The 23706-nt window shown below is 46.9% G+C and overlaps 1 protein-coding gene across 11 annotated transcripts in view; it reads right to left on the bottom strand.

Annotated features, from left to right (window-relative positions):
• The window catches only part of ABI2 (abl interactor 2), an 841968-nt gene that overhangs the window by 26721 nt on the left and 791541 nt on the right, over window positions 1-23706 (bottom strand). For all 11 annotated transcript variants that reach the window (XM_078680278.1, XM_078680272.1, XM_078680274.1 and 8 more), the window contains one exon: window positions 7573-7746. In XM_078680278.1, coding sequence (XP_078536404.1) covers window positions 7573-7746 — 174 coding nt within the window. The remainder of the gene's footprint in view (window positions 1-7572; window positions 7747-23706) is intronic.

The following is a 23706-nucleotide window of genomic DNA, read 5'->3' as shown; positions in this document are numbered from 1 at the left end:
GAAAAAAGAATGTTACAAATCTTCAGTAATGCACTTTCTGCTGGTAGAGAGTATCTCAGAGCAGCTTCCTCACATTTCGAATATTCCCCAGGCACCAAACTGGATCCAGAAACTTTTCATCAGTGCTTCTGTGCACCAGAAGGTGGCGCTGTGCTGCTCCACACAGATGTCGTTCCGCTCCGAAAAAGGCACGCGGAGCCTAAATTGGTGTCACTCCTTGGCGCCGACATCAGTGGTTTTAGAAACTGTCTACGCCCCCAGATGCAAAGCTCCAAAAGCAAAATGGTAGACCAGTGTGCAGAGTCCTAAACTTTGGTTCTTATTAATGGATAGGGTCCAATCACAGAACAGGGAGGACAGGAGGGCTTGTGAGGAATCTGCGGCAAGATAGGGTCTCGAACAGAAAGAGCGTTACCGAAGGTAAGTGACTTGTTTTTCTGATAGAGATTTCTAGCAGCGGATTCCTCATCTTTTGAAAAGCACTACCTATTTGGAGGTGGGTCTGTGAAAGGACTCAAACCAGAAAGTCTGCAGGACCGAGCAGGCAAAATTCCCCCCTCTGCGAACCTAATTGTCCAGACAATAGTGCTTCGTGAATGCATGGACACCCACATAGCCGCCTAGCAAATGTCTAGGACAGGGACTCAGTGTGCTAGCACACAGGTAGTCCTTTTGACCCTGGTAGAATGAGCACACAGTCCTTCTGGAGACTACACCTTCTACTCCAAATCATACAGCAGGATAGATTACATACTGATCACAGGGAGACACACACATTTAATAGAGGAGGCAGCCATAGCATCAAGACTAGTCTCAGACCACTCATGTATCAGCTTGAAGCTGAGTGGTTGCCACAACGAAGACATCCCCCGTAGATGGAGGTTTAACAGTGATGTCCTGAAAGACCAAGGAAATAAAGCCAGAATAGAGGAGGCAATAAACGACTACCTTTTGCATACCACCACCAAAGACATGGACCATAGGGTCGTTTGGGACGCACTAAAGGCGACAGTAAGGGGGACAGTAATAAACATCAAAGCCAAAATCAACAAAAGCACAAACCAGCATCTGTCCCAACTCGAGGTCGACATCAAAAGACTAGAGGGAACACACACAGGCGACACACAAGGCACAGCAACACTACAAGAGCTCACTAAGAAGAAATATGAATACTAGAGAATGCTGAGTGAAAGAGCTGGGCTGTGGGTGAATAAATACAAGGCGATTAACTTATGCGAGGCGAACAGAGCGGGGAAGCAACTAGCCTCATACCTAAAATATAAGCAAAGACAATTCACAATCTCAGCTATCACAGACACACACAACAAAACCCACACTAAGCATAAACAAATCCTGAAAACATTCCAAGATCAAACCCTAGATCGGGAAGGATGTGCAGGATATCTGGACAAACTCTGTCTCCCTAAAATTACGAATGACGAGGCACAGGCGCTGGGGCAGGACATAAATACAGCGGAAATAGAAATGGCGGTCAGGTCCCTGAAAGACAACAAGGCGCCAGGTCCAGATGGTTACAAGGCGCTACTACCATCCCTGATGCCATCCATGAAAAAGGTATTCAACCACTGGGCTAATGAGAGACTAGTATCACAATCCATGTCAGAGGCAAACATAATAGTGATACCGAAAGAGGACAAAGACCCGCTAATCCCTAATAATTACAGACCCATATCCTTAATTAATGTGGACTGCAAGATTTGTGCGAAAATTCTTGCAACGAGGTTAGGCAACATTTTACCAAAGCTGAATTCAAACTCACAGGTAGGCTTCCTAAAGTCCCGCATGTCGCACAACACTAGGCTCCTATGCCACCTACTAGAACGTACCTCCAATTCATACGAACCGGCAGTGGCCATTACACTAGATGCAGAGAAAGCATTTGACAGAGTGTCCTGGGGCTTTTTGGAAGAATGCATGCGGACATTTAATCTGGGGAAAGCATACACTAGGAAGGCAATGGCACTATACAGAGACCCCAAGGCACGCATTGTAATTAATGGGACTACCTCCGAGTCCTTCGCCCTGCAGCGTGGCACAAGACAGGGATACCCCTTCGCCCCCCTCGCTCTTCCTGCTGGCAATGGAGCCTCTAATCAGGGACATCAAGATAAATGAGGAAGTGAATAGGGTCTGCATCAACGAGGTGGAGGTCAAACTAGCCGTGTATGCAGATGACATCCTCATTGTGACTGTACAACCAAAGAGATCCATCGGCACTGATAGGGTTGATTGAAAAATACTCAAGATACTCAGGGTATAAACTAAATAAAGACAAATCAGAATGCAAACCCCTAACGAACATATGCATAAGGAGACCTTGGGAAGGTCGGGGCTGGCCTGGCAAAACGGGGTGAAATCAACACTTGGCCACAATGAGACCCGTCTGTTAGCACAAACAAAGTCCCACCTAGAGTCCTGGTCGCCCAAATTAATCACATGGTGGGGGAGATTGGAAACATTCAAGATGATGATCACACCGATGGTTAACTACTTACTGAGCATGCTCCCGCTTATACTTGCAGATGATTTCCACCGCAAACTAGACAAGCTGATTAACAAATTTATATGGAGAGACCAAAGAGCCAGGATTAGCCTTCAAAAACTAAGGTTAGATAAGAAACTGGGGGAGCTGAATCTGGCAGACTACAGAGCCTTCCAAACAGCATTCATAGCAAAACAGGGCGCGTACTGGCTGATACCCCCTCAAGAATACACACCGGTATGGCTACAAATAGAACGAGCCGTCCTAGACAACCTCGAACCAATGGCACTACTCACAGCCAATAAACACACACACATCACCAACCCAATATTCAAGAACACAAAAGCGGCCCTGCTCAAGGTAGATAAAAAAATGGAACACAGTATAAAGGGCTCGAAGTGGGAATCCCCACAGCGTTTATAGCCACTAACCAGAACTCACAACAGGACAGGGATCTTCTAGACCTCTTGATTACTTCGGCAGTTAGAATGGTGGTCTCCAAATGGAAGGAGAGAGAGAGGGCATCATTCAAGGGGTGGCTCAACTGGATAATGCACCTAAGAGGTGCAGATAACACCACACTCCGCAACTCACCCTGGAAGCCACCAACCAGGGGTATGTGGTCAACACTGGATGAGTTCCTGGGTCACTGCGAGCCCTTGTGAGCACCAACAAACAGGGTGTTCGCCCACAAGACCAAGATAGAAGTGCAAGCATGTTACCTCCGCGCACCCCCCCCTTTTCCCTCCCTCTTCCCACTCCTCCTTGGCCATCTTTTCACTTACCTTCACTGCTATAGTAGGACAGAAGTATGGGGTGCATCCGAACATGTAAACTTTAATTTGTACCACATTCATGTACGACCAGTTGGTGATGTTACCCCACGAAGGGAAAGCGATGTTAAAATGTATGTGTAAAATTCTTGATAAAATAATTTTGAAATTCAAATAAATAAATAAATAATCCTGCCAGGTAATTCACCACCAAGAAAATTCCGTGGCAGTCCAGCAATCTCTAGAGGAGCATGGCCCCCTGGCACAGGGTCTGTTACCCCCGCCCGCCCCGTTTGTTGCAGTACTGCATGGCAGTAGTTTTGTCCGTGAGCACTAGTACCAGGCTCCCCTTGATGGACAGAAGGAAGGCATTTAAAACTAATCGGGCTGGCTTCAACTCCACAAGGTTGATGTGGAGCCGGGAATAAGAGAGAACAGAGGCCTCTGATCTCCACATATCCCAGATGACTGCCCCAACACAGAAGCGATGCATTGGTCACCACTGTCAGTTTTGAGTAGGGAAGGGAGATGGGTCAGCCACTGACCCAATCACAGATTAACATCCGTCACAGCAGTCTTTTTGCAGTCTCTTCTCATATCTGAACATGGTTGGAGATGTCCCCTTGATGTTGGGCCCACTGGGACTTCAGATCCCACTGCAGAACCCACCTATGCCACCTGCCATGCTCAACAACCAGGATGCACATCAGGCCCAGCAGGTTCAGTGTAGATCTTACTGAAATTCAGCACTGAGGCTTGAAGATCGGAATCCTATCCTGAATGTCCCGAACTCTCTTTCCGAGAAGAGGACAAGTTTTGCTTCGGCATGTTGATAGTGAACCCCCAAGATAAAAGGAGGTTCGCCATAAACTGGAGGTAGTTGACTGCATGGGGTGAGTCAACCTTCAACAGCAAGTTGCTAAGTTAAGGGGGGGGACTGGCACCACTGACCTCCGAAGGTGGATTGCTGCGTTCACTTATGTGAACACCTGAGGGCCGTTGGTGAGACCAAAGGGGAGCACAGAGAACTGAAAATTCTCCTGTCCCACCACCAACTACAGGTAGTTCGGATGGATTGGCAGGACGGGTGAATGGAAATTAGTCTCATGAACGTCCAATGCCATCATCCAGTCTCCAGGGCCGAGGGCAGAGAAGACCTGTGCCAAGGTGAGCAGGGAGGAAGGTGCTGAGAGGGCACAGGTCTAGAATAGGCTATAGAACATAGTCCTTTGAGGACATCACAAAATTAGCAGGAAAAACAACCACACCCTACTTCTGGCACCGGCACCCTCTTGATTGCCCTTTTGGCCAAAAAGACTTGCACTTCCTGCCGCAAAATGCAACATTTGTCGTCCTTCAGTCACTGGGGAGAGGGTGGAAGGTGTGGCAGGGAGGAAAGGATGAGTAAGGCGTATCCCCTGGGAACAATATGTAGGACCCCATCTGTTCAATGTGATTGCATACCAACCTGGTAAGAATTGGTGGATTCTACCTTGTAGCAAATTTAAAGGCACCCTAAAGTCGTTTGGCTGGTGGAGTCTCCAGGGTGGGGGTGGCAAAAGACTGGGTAGCACACTGACCTTGGCTGCGAGTACAGTGAGCGCCTCAGCCTCTACTGCAAAACATCTGGATTCCCTGTGGGGGCTGGATAGGCTGACAATAAGGGACATCTAGGCTAAAGCCACGAAATGGAGCGATGGATCTGTTGCTGCTGGCAATGTGGGGCAGAAAGGTACAGAAAGTGAGCGGTAGTCCTGTTATCGTTAAAACACTTGGGAGTGTAATCAGCTTTGTCACCAAACAGTCAAGTCTCATCAAAAGGCATGTTCATCAGGGAGGACTGGACATCGGCCAAGAACCCAGTCGATCGCAGCCACGCATGGCAGTGAACTGCAACCCTGGTGCATATGGCACACCAGATGGAATCAGTGGTGTCCAAGCCACACAAATAGTGAACTTGGCTGCATCACAACCATCGAATTGCCAAGAGAGTCTTTGGGCACACCAAAGCCGACTTGTGCCATCAGATCTCAAAAGACGCTTACATTCCCTATCAGGGAGACTGGTCAGACATCTGTTGGATTAGAGTGGCAGGTGGAAGCTTGCACCACTAGGCTTTCTGGTGAGGGCTGCTGCAAAAGAAAAGCTGAGTCACCTGAAGAAGGAAAATGGCACCTTACAATTTGTTGATTGACCGGTGGGCCAGAGCCAGGATTAACCAAAGCCCCCAATAAAATACATATCAGTGCCCCATTGAAAGGAAGAAACAGTTCCAAAGGTATCTGCCCTGCTTGAAGGACCTCAATCAAGACATTTGTCTTAACCTCCAAGGTGGGGTGCTGGAGGTCAAGAAATGTGGCCACCCTATGCATCACCATGCGTAGGAAGTGGATTCTACTATGGCTGGTCAAGGGGGAGAAAAGAGACCAATCTCCAGCAAAGTACTGAGGCCACTATCTTCCTGTAAGTACTTGTACCAACTGTCATCCTGCTAGGGCTGGGCGAACTCACCCAAGTCAAGTCATTATCCAAATCGGTCCCAAAAAGGGAATGCAGAGTGTTGTTTCCCTCGTGGCAAATCAAGTGAGGGAAGTGGTGTTCTCGAACTGGCACTGGAGAGAACCATCAAGGCCATCTCCCTGGCTCTGCATTTCACTTCTGGAGCGTAGTGGCATCAGTGCTGAGCTGCAAGCCAGGTAGGTTTCCAGATCCAGTATGACTCCTGGGGACTATTCAAAAGGTAAGGAATCGGCAGCTAGAAGTCTCTATCAGGGGAAAAAAAGGTTTTTAGCTTCTTGCGATGCAAAGCAGTTAGAGATCGCTCATTGGTCAGGAGGGCCCAAGCCCACAAAGGATCTCTCGGCACATTATTTTTTTTTATTATGGCATGGGATTTTGAATAAGTATAGTGATCCTGATCTGAGGCAGCAAATGGTGACAAGGGGTGTTAGGAGTGGAGTAAGCCTGCTAGGGACCAGTGACATGCTAGTCTCAGTGCACCTGGCAAAAAGCCAGAAAAAGGGTTAACAGGGAGCCAGTGAAGTGCAACATGGGTGGCAGATACAAGATCAGTTTCTGATATCAACTGCACCACCATATACCGGATCCTTTGTAGTTCACCTACCACTCTGGAAGTCCATAACTTATTCTGATACTGTAGACCAGAGAATCAGAATCCACCACAGTGGCCCAGGTATCTGAAGGAAGGAAGAGCAGGAGATTAACTTCCTAACTAACTCCACAGAGGGCTGAACAAACATTGAACAGAATAGCTGAATAGCCATGGAGAACACCATAGAACATCAGCCATTATTTGGAGCAGAAAGGAAGTAGAGATACTTCATGAGCACATTCGGTAATGAAGGAGTACAAATATTGAGGGTTTGGCCTGATAAACCATAAAACTATATCTGCCAAGCAGTTGATTAGACTGGCATGGCAAACTATATAGAACGCCATGGTTTGAGAAGCAAAAAGCTGGCAGAGAATGGCGTCTTTTGTGCTGGATGAAACTTGGCATAGAAGAAATCAGATGTGCTGCTGGGAACAGTGTCTTCTGAAGAAATCAACATTTATTGTACCCATAACAGTCTCTCATCAGAATGGAGCACTTTTCCTTTCGTGGTGTCCAGAGAAGTTCCTAAGCAATGGATATCCTGAACTGGATCTGGAGTTGCCATGGGGTAACTGACGAGAAGCATTCTTGACAAATGAACATTCAAATAAATAAAAATGGAGACGAAAAACTGAAACATTTCTGAAGAAATGAAGCATTTGAGTTTTCACTCTGCTGTGTATAAGCTTTTTCTAGTTTATAAAAACACAGTGAAATGTACAGTTAACAAATGAGTGGAATTACAAGGACAGCACACAAACGCATTGACTGTGCAAAGTCTTTTTCTCTTATCTACATAACCAAATTCAAATAAAGAACAGTACTAATCAAGGACAACACCTCTCGACTCATCTCTTTGCGAATACAAATAGCATTTGGCTGATATATATTGTTTTGTCTTAAGGTTGCCTCTCAATTGTGCATTTTAAAAACAGAATGCAACCCTTACATGAAGCTTGTAAAATGCAATGCACAGGTTTCAAGAGTTTTTTGTTCTGCCATTCAAATGTTTTTTTGTTCTACCATTCAAAGGTTCACAATTTACTGTGAAAGAAATGGCTATAAGAACAAATACCAAATCCCATGTTTATAGTCTGGAAGGCAAACATGATTTTATACTCTACTTAGCAGAGTCAGCAAAGAAAGAATTTGACATTTAATTAAAATTTCTCTATATATACCCTTTTCCAAATATGTCCTTGGTGCCCAGGGTGGATCTTCTTCAGCATAGGGGTCACTGTATTCCACCACAGCTGCTTCCTCTTCTTCATATTCTTCAGGGGGTGGAGGTGGTGGGGGAGATCCATCAAAAACAGGCTCTTCAGCCGGTGGTGGAGGAGGGGGGGTTTCTGAAACTGAATAGGGTCAAATCAGGGAATCGGATTAGTTACTTAAGTAATAAAGGAGGCAAACTTTCATGCGTCATATAATAAATATAATTTTATTCAATCCAAGACAGAGGGAGAAGACAGCAGTCTGGGGGAGCCCATTATGTCCAGACCAGCATTTTCCAGTATTGACTGAACACGGTTTATAAAAGAATCGGCTGAGAAAATGTATTATCAGGATACCAAAAGAACATTTGAGTGGGGTATTTGTAGCGAGTTCTTGAGAATCTCATGGAGGATTCTTTGGAGTTGCAACTGGGCAAGGGCTAGTTGGTAACACAAAGATCTAACAATATGCATAACTTGAGGACCAGGGAGGGGACACTGCTGCAACACTGATCATGGCAGGTGCCTTTCAATAATGTTCCCTTCCTGTCTTTCGATATACCAGGCAACTTTGACCAGTGTACGGGCCCTAATCGACTTCTGCAGCCAGAGAGATAAAGGTGAGGGCAGCCGGGGCACTGTGAAGAAGCAACATCTCATGCCCGAGCTGTATCCCACAGCAATGAAAAGCATGCTGCGTGGCAGGCAAAACCAGGCACAGCCTGATCCTGCGGCATTGAAGAGAGATAGGTGGAGGAAGAAGATGAGCCCATAACTAGGGTGAAACCCATCCTGGGTTGCTTGTGTTCAAGTTCAGGGAGGACCTGACTTGGCAGTTCAGGTTTCCCATGAGGAACAGGGTCAAGACGTTTTTTGCATATGACTGGGTTCAAACAAGCCGGCATGATGAGCAAAAGAATGATGGATTGGGATGCTACCCTGAGCGACTGCCAGTGGATAGATAGATTGCAAGCCTTCCTTCCATCACCTTTTGTGTGTTTTGAGAGATAGGTGGAGTTCAGCTGCTTGATTAGTCAGAGGTTGCCTGCGAAATGAGAACCCATCTCACTCCCCGACCAATGTAATTCCCCTGACAGAAGTAGTGCCCCACGCGGGCACTGGAAAGGCGAAATTTCTATGGCTGCCTCATGTCAGGACCAGCATCGAATAATGCGGGGCCTGGCTGACAGTGGGAATGCCGGAAAAAGCAAATGAATGGGGCAACAATACATGTATTCTACCACAAACTATACAAAAGCAGGGAAGGCCAATCACATGCAATAGACAAATTGCTGGAGTATCTTCACTAATTGTCAAATGGGACTCTGTTTCAGGAAGGGTTTTCCACAAAACAGAATGATCACAAGACCTTCGCATACTGGACTTCCCGGAAGGGGAAAAGGGGCCTGACCCCACACAATTTTTTGGAAGAGTGGTTGCTGAGAACAGTGGCACCAGTGAAGTTGTCACCTCACTTTGATTGAAAGTGTCCACCGAGTCCCGGCCCACAGGTTGCCTGCAGAAGCCCCATTTAGGCCTGTAGCGGCACGGGTGATGAACTATAGAGACAAGGAACCTATCCTCCAGACTCCCCCCTCTGTAGGTCTAATCCTCTATGAGAGCGCATGCATCTACCTCTTTCCGGACTACACAGTGGCAGTGCAACACCACAGAGCCTCCTTTCTGGGCGTGAAGAGGGAGCTTGGCCTCCAGTATTCTCTTTTATTAACAGCCAAGCCTAAAGTCATAGCCAACAACACTAGCTACTTCTTTACTGAACCCATGGATGCCTGAGACTGGGTGGAACAGCGCTGATATGATACAGGCACCATAACACCTCCCCCCATCCTGCTGGGCTTAAAGACCAGCGGAGGGGGCTCTAGGAGCAGAACCAGGCATAGGAGCAGAGGGCGCAGGATGGTGCAGGCTTCTGGAGCTCAACTTCAGTGTAGGCAAAGGAAAATCAGCCCTAGGCTTTATCTAAGGTGACCTCCTGTTGGGCTGCTAGCCGATCTCCGACCCCCGATCGGGCTAAGGACGGCCTTTCCGTACTGTACTCCCACACCTCCCATACCTCCATTGGAGGCACAGACTCCTCGGTTCCTCCTGACGTCACACCACAGACAGCATGTGCACTGACCTAATTATATAGACACTAATCTGCAAATAACGGCTCTGGTGCTTGAAGGGGTCCCCTGCTTGCTGAGTCGCTCTGCAGGATTGTTCTCTTCTGGAGATTATCGTGGTGCCACCATCTCGATCCACCAGCACTACCGCTGAGAAGAGACATACTCCCCAATCACGGTTCATCGTAGATGCTGACCATAACCTAGAATCTGAGACTCAGTATATTGCAATGTAGAAATAGGTGGGCCATGCCTCTCAACCTTTTTTTCTCCTTTTTCTTTTACTTTGATTTGCTCTCACACCCTACTATTGGGGGGAAGAAAGATACCCGACATTCCCCTAAGTGAATGTGAGAGCGATTTTGAGTTTCCTCATTATGGGTCTTTTGGTTAATCATATGGGCAGTCCCATGCTTGTGGTCTACCCTGTGTTGGTAGTTGCAGTGATCCCCTTTAGAATGTATCATACGTTTCACATGGTGGGAGGGGGCGTTCTTTATTGTGATCCTACTCCTTATAAATCCCACCACATTGGTGAAGTTTGCATGCGTTTTTGGCGCCTTTTTACTCCACCACGCAGGTTTCCCCCCCAGCCACACACCTTTATCGCAATGGATGACTATTTATAGCTAAAATAGGCATACTAACATGGAATGTGAGGGGGTGGGAACAACCTGGAAATGGCATGCAGTGAAACAATACATACGGTGAAAAGGGAATACAGATAGTGCTCCTCCAGGAAACCCACATTGCCAAAGGTGAGGAGGACTGCTTACAAAAGCGCTTGCGGGGGCAATGTTTTTGCACTACTTACTCTGAGTTTACGAGGGACACTAATTAGGGTGCACCTGGAGGTTTCCTTTCAGTCGACATCCTTGGAGGCGGATTCTGAGGGGTGCTATGTACTGGTAGAGGGACAATTGGATGGCATTAGGGAGTGTCTACACTCCAAACATGGCACAGTCTTTGTTCCTTGCACGCCTGTCTCTTGTCCTCACCTGCTGGCCTCACATACCCTGGATACTGGGGGGAGATTTTAACTGCATCTTGGACCTGTATATATGGACTGTACATCCCCCCCACTGCCGGCCTCGCCGAGGGTGACAGCAGTCATCTGCCTTACATAATGGCCCACTCATTAGTCTCTCCATGACAATTGGTGAGCTCTACACCCCGGGGCTGGGGAATACTCTTACTTTTCTGCCCCTCATGAGCTACATGTGTGGTTAGACAGCATCCTTTGCCACTCCACCCTTCAGCCACAAGTACCCCAGGAAAACATTTCCGATCATAACCCACTGCAGATACACCTTGAATGGGGAATACGGAGACCCCCTCCACGTCCAGACGTGGTGGTTTCAGCCAACCATGTTGGAAGACCAGGTCTTCAGGGAGGAGATGAGAGGTCATCACACATTATTTTGAGGATAACTGGGGTTTGGCCAACACCAGACAAATCAAGTGAGAAGCGCACGTGGTGGTAATCAAGGGTCAATTAATTTGGGAAGGGGTGAGAGCGGTCCAGCATGAAGACCTGGTGCAGATCGAGGCGGACCTAAGAATACTTGAGGCAGTGGCCCATGCACACCATGCGAAGCAGCGAGCTTAGCTGAGGCACTAGAGCCCACGCATGCCTGATAGAGCAGTGACTGCCTAGATTTTAGGGCCTGCCAGCCCAAAACGCACGCAGAGGGATAGAAATCGGGCATATTGCTGGCATGGGTACTATGCAGCACGACACTGGCAGTTCCTACTACATACACTAATTAGAGCTTCCCCAAAGCATAAGCTCGCATCTCAAGCGGATATTCACTCTGCATTCGTAAGGCACTACAAAACACTTTATGACACTCCTCCTACTGACTGGCAGGTACACATCGACAAGTTCCTACATGAAACAGGATTACCTACCCTGGATCCCCTCGATAGGTAGTCCCTGAATGCCCATTTAGAGCTTTAAAAAATCTGCAGTGCAATCAGTGGTACAGCCACAAAGAAGACTCTGGGTCTTGATGGACTATCCCTTGAGTTTTACAAGGCCTATGGGGCACTACTAGTCCTTAAATTATTAGAACTGTACCAGGCTACGCTCGTGGAGGGCTGCCTTCCGCAGTTGCTCCGAGAATCATTATTAGTGTCCTTGCAAAGACCCCACAGGGATCCAATGGAAGTCACTTCTTATCATCCACTATCCATGTTGGGAACGGGCTATAAAAAACTCAGTAAAATCATAGCAGTCCATCTGTTACAGTACAAGCCACACCTGGTACATCCGGGCAAAAACTGTAACATCCCTAGCAGATCTACCACCGTCAACGTCCTATACAGAATGTCTGGTCTTAGACCTAGAAAAGGAGTAAGTAGCACCGGCCGACTGCAATGACTTATTCAGCTCTTCTACATCGAGCCCCGATTGTGAATTAGCAGAGGAACCTGCCAGTGACGGCCCTATCACCACTCTTACTCTTATTTGTTCTTGCGATGGAAACGCTAGCCCAATGACTCCGCCAGTGCTGAGAAGAATGGGGAATCCACCTGGCTGAGATAGTGCACAGTCTCACTTTATGCAGATGACTTACTCATCTACATCCGCGACATCTGAGAGGGTATCACTGAGATGCGGAGATCCTCGAGAAGTTTTGAAATGCCTTGGGGCTGGGGGTTTACTAGTCCAAGACGTGCAATTACCCACTCAGAGAAGATTGCCCCCTGCAAAAACTTAGGGTAGACACCCATCTATTAAAATTTATTTATTTAGTGTATCTTGATATAGCGCACAGCTACCCCAACGGGGTGTCCCGGCGCTCCTGTGTGATCATATGGTAGCTCGATGTTATATAAAAGAAAGAGGTTAGCAGAACAAATGAGTTTTTAAGGCTTTCCGGAAAGGTAGTTCTTCCTGAATCAACCAGATGGAATCTGGTAACTTATTCCAGAGGGCCGAGGTGAACACTTGAAAAGTTCTTCCGCCAGAACGGGTTTTCCTAAATCTAGGAATGGCAAGTAAGTTTTTTAATGAGGAGCGGAGAGTCCGGAAGTTGTTGTAAGGGACCAGAAAGGTGGAAAGATATGCAGGACCTTTGCCTCGCAGTGCACGGTGTGCCAATACCAGTGCCTTGAATTCCGCCCTTTTTTGTATCGGTAGCCAGTGAAGACTACGTCGATGGGGCGAGATGTGTTCACGTAGGGGTATACCTCCAACCAGTCGGACTGCAGCATTCTGGACTGTCTGGAGGCGATGACAAAGACCTGCAGACAGACCAGTATACAAGCCATTGGCGTAGTCCAGGTGCGAGGTAATCAGCGCCTGGACCACAATCTTCCTGGTATTACTGGGCAAGAAGTTAATAAACTTTCTCACCATTCTGATTTTGGCAAAGCATGCCGCGGAGACTGTATGGACTTGATGGTGAAGAGTGAGGTTAGAGTCCCATCTTACCCCCAGATTTTTCACTGAGTCTTTGGGGTGAGGGGGGGGCACTCAAATCAAGAGGCCATCAGATGTTAGGGTCAATAGGAGATGGTTGGTGAAAAAAAAGTACCTCCGTTTTCCCTGCATTTAACCTCAGGAGCCTAGCATGTCTCAATATCTGGGGGATCCGTATATATGACGATAAGCAAGAGCTTATCGACTGGAACCTTACCAGGGTCATTTCCTCCCTACGCCGTCAGATGACCTTATAGAGTACCTTACCTCTCATAGCTCAAGAGAAAATAGCACTATCGAAGATGGTGATGCTCCCCCGTCTCCTCTGCTTCTTTCATAATCTTCCGGTACATATCCCACGATCTACCTGTCGGGCCTTGCACACCGCTCTGGGAGCCTACATATGGAACAGAGGGAGGAGGCGAATTTCACTAAGGAAGCTACAATTGCCAGCTGACAGGGATGGGGGGCCCCAACTTTGAGCACTATTACCTGAGAGCACAGCTGTAGTGGCCTGAGAGGAACTACCTGGGGTGGCAGAGTGGGCTAAAGAATGGTGATGGATCAAACCCAGATCTTTTGACTGGGTGTGAGTGTTTGATTGGTTCAGATGCTCCGTCCATCACCACCCCCTTTTGTACCGCTTTGGCTGCCATAAGTGTGGCAGGGTATGCTCAGACGTGAGTCCCTTGCTCACTTTGCCACTGGATTCAAGCAAGCCGGGCTGAAGACGGCTGTAATGCCAGAAACCGGTCCTCGGAAGCTTGTTTCCGGTCCAGGGAAGGCATGGCTTGGCAGTTCGGGCTGGACTGTTCGCATGAGGCACAGGGTCAGACTGATTTGCATATAGCCGTGTCTGAACTGGGGTGGCAGAGTGGGCTAAAGAACGGTGATGGATCAAACCCAGATCTTTTGACTGGGTGTGAGTGTTTGATTGGTTCAGATGCTCCGTCCATCACCACCCCCTTTTGTACTGCGAGGAACTACCGCCTGCACCCGGGCTACAGTCAGCACACCCAGTTCTTCTGCCCTAATTACGTCTTGTAGTATTTCACCCCACTGATGTGTCACAGGGTGTTTCCTCATCGCTCTTTTCTCTGTGGAACGATGTACTTTCCACATTGGCCTATTCCACTTTATACCTTTTTTTAGGATGTGGAAAGGGCCTAATAAGCAAGAACATGACTCCATGCCTTTTCATTCAGTTCCCACCCTACGTCAGTTTACCATTTATTTCTGAAACAGGCTAGTGAGAGAGCTCAAACATACGCAAGGTACAGCTCAGCCTTATATATCCAGCTAATCAGCCTCCTCATGCTTCCCAACGTGTGTAAGCCTTAGACTAGCACATGTGTTTGGGCTTTGCGAATTCAGGTTCCCCAATTTTGCTTATGGAACTGTTGTGCCCCCCCATCCCTCACCTTGTAAGAAGCTGGCCTCTGTGAAGCTCATTTTCATCCACTGGTTCACTGAATTTGGCAGACTGCAGAGTTCATATATAGGGTCACAGAAGTTCGAAGTGACTAGCAACATCCTTGAAAGGTATAATAGAGGGTTCTTTATTCCTTATAACACATGGGCACACCATTTCACTTCCCACAAACTTTATCAGTGTTTGTTTTAGCATAACTTTACCGCTGGGAAAGATGCCGAATCCTTATGAATCTACAAAAGAAATGGTAAAAATCCAAAATGTCTCGATCTTGAAATGCACCACATTGTCATAGCAGGCCTGACACTGAAGGAGACTGCTTTGTGTGCGGATGTGCTCCTTGTGAAAACGCAGAACAAAGTAAAGTCAGCCAGTGGCTGTACAGGGCTGTCCAATTGCCCCATGCTGTATGCTTTTGTATGCTTTAGTGGATAGAAGTAAAATGTGAAAAACAATTAGAAACCAATGAATGTAGAGGGTTTTCTGAAAGCCCCTATAATTCTATTGAACATATTATTATAACAGCAGCCCTAAAAAATTGGATGGCTCAGATTGTGTAGAAACATATACGTGTTGGCATAAATATCTCTTTTGGTTTCTTTTTTTGTGGTTTCTTTTTTGTTTAGAAAAAGATAGGAGTACAAGGAAATTTTCCTTTTCCCAGTTCAAACTACGGCTTTAATTATGGTCTGTGAACTAATTTCTACCCTAGCTGCTGTGACCTCAGAATTCAACTATCATTACTTATTAATGTTAAGCAGCTATATAATTTCTTTATTAGAAACAACTAGAAACGTCACAAGTCGCATGTAATAAAGACATTTAAGAAAGCCTATTACAAAAGGATTATAGTCTCCTATATATTAAAAACTATTTAGGTAACACCACAAATATAAAGACTGAAAACCCAAAAAATTTACAAGTTTGAGGGACCCCTGTAAAGTGTATTCAGCATTCCGTAACCAGGTACCATGGGACTAAAACCATGCACAACAACAATATTTTTTAAACGTATTCCTTCTCTTGGAGAATACATTCCCTCTTCGAAAATTATAGTGCATATTGAAAACAATTTATATGATGAACAAATGGCCAACCTGTTTCAATATGGAAATTTCCCTTCACTTTGCTATGCGTAGTCATGGCCGCCTCAATATACTTTTGGTGCTTGTATTGTAAACGACTATTTTCAAGCAACTCTTTTCCATTTTTTCTGTGCGGGCCATTCCACACCTTCAGCAAAACATTGCAGTCACATGCGTGGTGTCTGTGACGCTGCCATGTTTGTCTGCCTGCCACTGGCGATTGAATATGTGATCTATGTACAGAGAAAGATCCCAGTGAACTCCTCTCTTAAGAGTACAACACGGCCATTGTTATTAAGTTTAGGAGTCTACACAGGTTTTTAATCGGTGGTTTCACACAGAAAATATAAAATTGCAAAAAAATCTAGCGTTAATAAAATACAGTAAACTTGGAACGCACAGTGCCCCAGTGTTTCAGATACCCAGAAATGACGCTGACTTTTCTTTGTTGTTATCTGGTGAATTTGGGGGGTTGTTGTTACAGCTTAGCAAATATTTTTCTTTAATCTCCGCATTAAAAAATACTTTTCTGCACACTGATGAAGAAAGGAAGACTGGTCTATACATATGCTTTCCAAGTGTAAGAATGGCACTGAACAGAAGGGGGGGTCCTTATGAGTTCAGTAAGAACCACCATCGTCTGATGAATATCTAGGAATATAAAGTGAAGCTTTTCAGGTCTAAAAATGTGCCTGCCTTAATCAGGCTGAATAACATGACTGATAGAGATTTTGCATCGAGTTTTTGGTTAATGGGAACGTCAACTTTGTCATGTTATCACTTTGAAGATCACCAGGTCCCCTCCTAAATCCTGCCTCTTTCCCATCATTGTGATCCACTCATACATTTGCTCTTTCATAGCACTAGAAGGCCAGGTAGCTAGACAGGTCCCAGCACGGGGTGAAAGAAACACCCTCTCTTTTATAGAGATGATAGGCCCCTGTGGTTCAGGAGAGAGTAGATTCCATCATTCTTACTGTCTCCAGTTAGTGAACCTCAATGGGCATTTCTTTCTTGCCTGCATGAATATTTTTGTAAAAGATATGGAATAGTGTTGTGTTCTGTTCCCTACGAGGAATAAACTCGATATCCCTTTTTTGTTGTTGCTTTTTCAGGGTTTGTTTGTAACTCTTACGCCATAAGATTAATACAAATAAAGTTATAAAAAAGGACATTATTCAGTCCATTGTGTGTCTGTGCATATGTAACACTGAATCTACTGGATGCAGGGTTTACATTAGTTTATAAGCTGCCTCCTAGTCCAAAAACATGAAGTGACGTCATAACAGGAAGGGACGAGAGCCTCTACCTTTGCTGCTGTAATGGGCAAAGTAACCAAGTTTACATAGCTGGCGATCTTCTCCATATTCTTAGCCTCATATATGTGTGCACCCAGACGTCAAGGACATATATTGCCAAGCTCACCACTGTGAAGGACCATGAATATCAAATTTTAAAATGCTATGCCTCACAGACTGGTAAAGAAGTGTCCCTGGGATAAGGATATAGTCTTGATGTTGAAGTGCACTTGACAGAAACATTAAAGACACCAGAATTCACAGCAATTACTTGCAGCAAAGAGAGAAATAAGTAAACAAAGGCAGAGGTTGGAGATGGGATGACAAACGTCACTGAAAGGAGGTCAGTCACAGGATAGACGGTCACCGTTATCCAAGTACAAATACGGTAGGGCTGCAATCGTTGTAATGTACCTACATCAGACCAAGTAGCAAAGGTCATATGTTTTGAGCAGAATTTCAAGGAAGGCGCTGGAATAAAGGAAAAACTAAATGATATATTTAGTGGTAGGTTGAGGAGACAGACAAAATGTATTATATAGATGTAAAAGGACTACATTCCATGACAAACGTAGGAGCCCTAACTGGTAAATTGGTTGAGAGTCCAATGTTTAGCTCCCGGATGGAATATTTAATCACGCCCTTGCTAGGATGAAAACCGAAGGCCAGATTTTTCCAATTGAAAAACATGCAGCAGTATCATGCTTTCTTGGGAGGTCCTTGGATCCCTTGTGTTTCTGAAGGTACCAGATGAAGAACCTCTTCCCCTTGTTGGCGTATGGTGAATGAGTAGATGGAGACGTGTGCTACAAATAATTATCTGATGCCGGGACTGGCAGACGTTCTTCGATGAGTGGTTCTGGCTTCAGCAAAAATCGAAAATTAATAATCAGCTTAAATTCCTGACTTTCTTGCTTGATTTTGAGGCTTGACCAATTGACAATGTACCCGCTAAGAGGCACTCTCTCTTAGAAGCTGAAGTCCTGGACATCAAGACAGATCTCATTGATAAAGAGCAACTTAATGTTAAGTGAGAAATTCCCGACAACCTCAACCAACACTAAACTCAAAATTGTATGCCTGAACGCCAACTGGGAACAGGTACACTGTTGAAGTGAGGAGAGGTCCAGGGGCCCTGAGGCGGAGGTGGGAGTGGTACACCTTCTCAGACCAAGGACAGAAGACTGCTTAACAGTCCTGGAACTGGTAGACTGTGAAGATCCAAGTTAAGTTCCCTCAAGACACTTATGACGGCTCTGGGAAGGCATTGCAAGACAAATAGCACACGTTTTTGCGCAATGTAGATCTGGAAGATAGATGACCCATAGTCATGCTGGTCTTTCAAAGGTTTCTTTCCGGTGTAGGAAGGTAATTTACCAAAGAAGACGAAAAGGCAACGTCTTAAGTTATGAGAAAAAAAAACGGTAGGAGGCACTTATCTTCGGAATAATGGAATTGATATCAAGTTGATATCAAATGACTTCCAGTGGAGACAGAAACCCCAGTAAACAATTATAATTTGATTAAGGAAAATAGTGTGCTACAAGCTGCCGTTTTCAGGTATCCTCATCAGTAAACCAGACATAATAAACTGCATCCTCTTGACTCTGAACAACGGGATGGGAAGACTGGCTGTGTTTGGAATTTTTAAAGGGGGAACCCAGGGTGAGCCGTGCGCGAGCTGGTCTCTCCCCTGGCTTGGTTCGCGCAAGGGAACTGGCCACAGGTGCAAGGGGAGGTGATTAGACAGTTGGAGCAGAAGGAAAGGGATAAATAGGTGAGGAAAGGGCGGGAAAGGAATTGTGCTGGGGAAGGCGGGGGGAGGAGGTCGTTTTTGCTACAATATCTTACAATGGTACGGGCGGATGGCTGGGGCATCGGAGGTGCGGGAGGCCGTCTGGCACATATGCGCGGCGGGTCGTGAGGTCCTGCTCCAGCCTGGTGTGCCGGGAGCGGCGTGGAGTCGGGCTCGCTTGCCCCTCCAGGACGGCGGCTGGTGGTTTGGCGTGGGTGGTGTCAGCCTGCTTGTCCCCACAGGCAGCTATTGACGACTGTGACGCCGCCTCGCCGGTAGGGCGAGGTGGAGCTAGTGTCACTTGCACAGGTATCGGAAACGGGCATAATGTATGAGATAGATAACGGGTGTGGCAGGAGGAAGGTGTCGTGTGATTGTGCCAAATATAGTACCACACACGGTTAACAGGGTGGTAATGCAATTCATGGCTGATTCTACACCACCTGACCGAGCTGGGGAGGCATTCCTTTAGTCTTGGGGAATGGACATTTGCTATAATACAAGGTCTTCAAACAATAGAGGGCATGAATTAACTTGGGGAGTGTCTTTTGAAGGGGGGGAACTTTGTGGTCCTTATTGAAGGCTTGGGGGGTGGTAGGGTACCCCTATCGCGGTGCCGTGCTCATCTCAGCATGCTCCTGCATGCGGCCCCGCGAGCGGTGCGGCGATGGCTTGGGGGTGCACAGGTGATGGCCATACATGGAATTTTGTGGTGAGCCCTGCTATGTTGTTGCAGTGTGTGACTGACGGTGATGTGCCCCTGGATGGTCATGGGGGGTTTTGGATGGCCCATTGCTTCATGAGAGTGTTTCTTTGGTCCTTATTGGGGGTGGGGGGAGGAGCAGACATCCAACAGTGGTGCAGTATTTGTGCAGGATGGTGCTGTGTTATAAGGGGATGCTTTGCAGCTGCCAATCTGGTATGAGCGGCCGCATGGGCAAGGTCCTGGCTACAGCGACATTGATTCGGCCGGCAGGGGAAGTTGGGTGCTGAACGCGCTGCGGTTCCGTCTAGGAGGGGGTGCAACGGAAAGGGATCTGGAGCGAATTTCCTTTCTTCTGCGGGCGGCGGAGTTAAAAAATTGATATTCACTGTTAATTCTATCATGGTGGAATTGGTGATGGGGAAATGTCTGGAAGACAAAAATGGCCGTGGGGAAAATGTTGATCATGGAGATGACACAGTCTTGGATATTGATGAGGATGACCTGGAGGAGGGTGAATTATGAGATGAGTTTGGAGATGTTGAAGTACAAAAACGGAGGGGTGTTTTTGGGGCAATCAGTGTATTTCATATTTTGCAGGAGTCAAGTGCGGACCAAGCAAAATTACGGGTCTCCTCGTCCATCAAGCTGCGGTAGGAGGACCCTGGGGTTTTTCAACAGAGAACATCACGGTTGCCAAGAGATAAGAAAGGATGGTGGTCTGTTTGGCAACAGGGGAGGATTTACCTACTACGCATACCAGGTATATTGGCATTGGTGATGAGTTGATTGTGGAGCAAGTTGCGGAAGGTACGCTGCCTGCGCGGCATGCTACTGAAGGGGCGAAAGCTGGTGGCACTTTCGCTGTGATCCAAGGGCCTGTAGGAAGGGATTCTACGTCCAAGGAGCAGGCGGACGAGGATAAGAACATACTTAAGGAGTTGCCTTAAGTGGGCGGAGGTACCTCAGAGTGGAATTTGGCGGCATGCACTTGCTGCTGTTTTTACATTGCTACATCGTGAGGTTCACGCCATGGAGGGGTCGAAGAGGTGGAGTGGGTGTTAGCTTGACGTCCTAGGGTCACAACATCGGTTGCGAATTGCGCATGACCAACCAGGGGACATTGTACAACTTTGACTTTTGGGATGGCCATTGTCGCGCTGGCTATGGTAGTAAGACAACCAGCAGTCAAGGTTTAGGGCATTTCTGCATTTTTGTTATCAGTGATGGAGTTGCAGATCAGACAGGTTTGGAAATTGTTGGGCTCCCTGAACTCTGCCTGTCGGGGGGTTCGTGCTGGCAGGACATTTTAGAGAAGGCTTGGTGGGTCGTTGTCTGGGGCCCCTCTACCACATCATCGGGTGCGTGTTTCATGGGGAGGATTGAAGATTGTCTAGCCGGTTGAGCATTTCGGTGGCTGTTTCTACGAGACGGAGTTGTCTGCAAGCATGGCAGGAATTCTTGAGTTGGGTAACGGGTTTCCTTTCATGGGGGGCTGTCTGCGGAGCTGTTATGTTGTGTTTGGCTTTGCACCTGTTCGTTTAAGGTCTTTCTTATGCCACTATCTCGGGTACGTTGGTAGTCATTTCTTGCTATGGGCAGTTGCGGTGGGGGACGGATCCTGCGGGGGGGGGAGGTTGGAAAAAGGGTTCTGTAGGGCTTGGGTCGGCAACCGGCTGGTTGTCTGTGGTTGTGGCAGCCAGTTGACGTTTGCTTTGATTCCGAGGATGTTGCATCAGTTATCCTTTTGCTGCTCCGATGATTTCGAGCGTTGGTAGTTTAGGTTGTGTTTTTATGGTTAATTTTATGGGCATTCGGGGCTTCGATGCTGCTGGGTATTGTGGATCAGGGCCGGGAGGTTTTGGTATCGAAGTCTTTGGGGAGGGCACCAGTTTGCGGCTTTGACTGAGGGTTTCTACGTCTACGTCGGTAGATTTTGTTGTCCGGTTTGGGGATGGGAGGTTTCACGGCCCCTTTTGTCATATTGGAGGGTGTCCCATTTCTATTGCTCAGTTGTGGCCGTTTTCAGGAAGGTGTTGCTGACTCTGGGGGAGGATCCAGTGCATTTTTGGAACACACTCTTTCCGTACTGGGGCAGTCTGAGGCTGCCTGATTGGGGTGGGGCTGGTCACAAGTCCGCAGAATTGGGCGATGGAGATCAACATGTGGCGTAGAGTCCATTAGGCAGTCATCAGTTGTTTTTCTTTTCTTGTTACCACCTGTTTTTCTGCCTAGCTCCATTGCATAAGAGTGTGGAAGGTAAACGGGCGAATTGGATTGTGGGGACTATCCTTCGTTACATGGGCTGAGTTTATGCTGAACACCAGGTTTGGGGAGATCAATTGGACTCATGAGGGTGACCCACGAGGTGCTATGGAGTGGTACAGGGAGGGGGGGTTTGTTTCCTTTGCTGTCAGCACCATGGGTAGGAGAGGGTGCCCTCCAGATTTTCTGGTCCTTCATCGCGGTGAGAACGATCTTGTAGCCTTCTCTGGCCTGTCTTGCTTTCGTCTGATGTACTTGGACCTGGCGGTCATCAAACTCACCTGGGAGTGCACCATGGTAATTTGGACGGACTTCGTAATACGGCTACACTGGCGACGAGCGCGCCATCCCGCAGCTATTGACAGAGCAAGGAGGAACCTTACTGGAGCACTGACATTTTTTTGTGAGGGAGTGGGGTTCCCATTGTATCTCACATTCATCTAAAGCTTACTGAGGGGCATCTTTTTCGGGAGGATGGGGTCCACCTTTCTCAGATGCAGCGGGTTTTTTCTTTCCTGGAATGGCGGGATTTGATTGCTAGGATTCTGGACGAGCATCTGTTGTGCTTTACTGGTAGGGTTTGACGGTTTCTTTCTTTGGTGGGGCAGGAAAACTCTATTCGGATTTCCTGGTTGGCGCTTTTTCTGGGGGGTGGGCAGCCTGGAGCGGGTTGGTCCATCCTCAAAGGGCAGTTAAAGGAAAGGAGGGGGTATCAACAAGAGGCAGTTGCTCCTGGGTTTGTTTGGGTTAACTTGGTGGGGGTTTCATCTTTCATAAGGATGCTAAGATAAGTTGAAGGAATTTTTTGGTTTATTAAATAATGAATTGCAAGATGTTTGATTAGAAGTTAATTTGCACCTGTCTTAATAAAGTGGCCTTTTTTGCTAACCAAGAAGTTGTGGATAGTGAGTTATTGCGCGAGGGGGGACCCAGGGGGAGCCGTGCGTGAGCTGGTCTCTCCCCTGGGATGGTTCGCGCAAGGGAACTGGCCACATGTGCAAGGGGAGGTGATTAGACAGTTGGAGCAGAAGGAAAGGGATAAATAGGTGAGGAAAGGGCGGGAAAGGAATTGTGCTGGAGGAGGCAAGGGAGAAAGTCGTTTTTGCCCCACCCACCCTCCCTCTTTCTCTTTCAGGCCCTGTTTCTTTGTTCTTTTATTGGGCTTTGCGTACTGCCAAAGCTGTTTGTTCCCGGTTGCCACGCTAAGACAGGTCTAGGTGCAATTTTATGTGGTAGGTGCTTTTTTTGGGGGGTGGGCTGCCTGAAGCGGGTTGGTCCATCCTCAAAGGGCAGTTAAAGGAAAGGAGGGGGGTATCAACAAGAGTCTGTTGCTCCTTGGTTTGTTTGGGTTAACTTGGTGGGGGTTTCATCTTTCATAAGGATGCTGAGATAAGTTGAAGGATTTTTTTGGGTTTATTAAATAATGAATTGCAAGATGTTTGATTAGAAGTTGATTTGCACCTGTCTTAATAAAGTGGCCTTTTTTGCTAACCAAGAAGTTGTGGACAGTGAGGTATTGCGCGAAGTGCGGTGTGAGCATGAGGGTTTATGTGCAGCCTATTAGAAGCCGCACTTACTTTTAAGTATTCAGTTTAACGTGGCAAAAACATTTTCTCACATCAAATGTACTATATGACTAATTTGGCTAACTAGATGCATATAAAAATCAATTGTTTCAAAAATATGAAAAATATATTCAAACAGTTTTGCACAGATCGAGCATATGCACGAAGACATTCTATTCTTTATGAGTATCGGAGTGAGAAGTAACCTAGACACTAGGGGTGCATACAAATTACAGCTGCCTCAAACCTCAGTCCTTTGGACCCCGAGGAGGCCTGTCATCCCAAGGCACCATGGAGAACACAAGCTTTGCTCTCACTGGTTGGAAAGCAGGATGATAGCAAGTTGCGCAGACAAATGTGCTAATTACTCCAAGAATATTACATCTTGTTCCCTTGTCGGGCATT

This window comes from Lissotriton helveticus, chromosome 3_1, assembly GCF_964261635.1.
Source record: "Lissotriton helveticus chromosome 3_1, aLisHel1.1, whole genome shotgun sequence".
NCBI lineage: Eukaryota > Metazoa > Chordata > Amphibia > Caudata > Salamandridae > Lissotriton > Lissotriton helveticus.
This window is presented reverse-complemented; position numbering and strand designations above follow the sequence as displayed.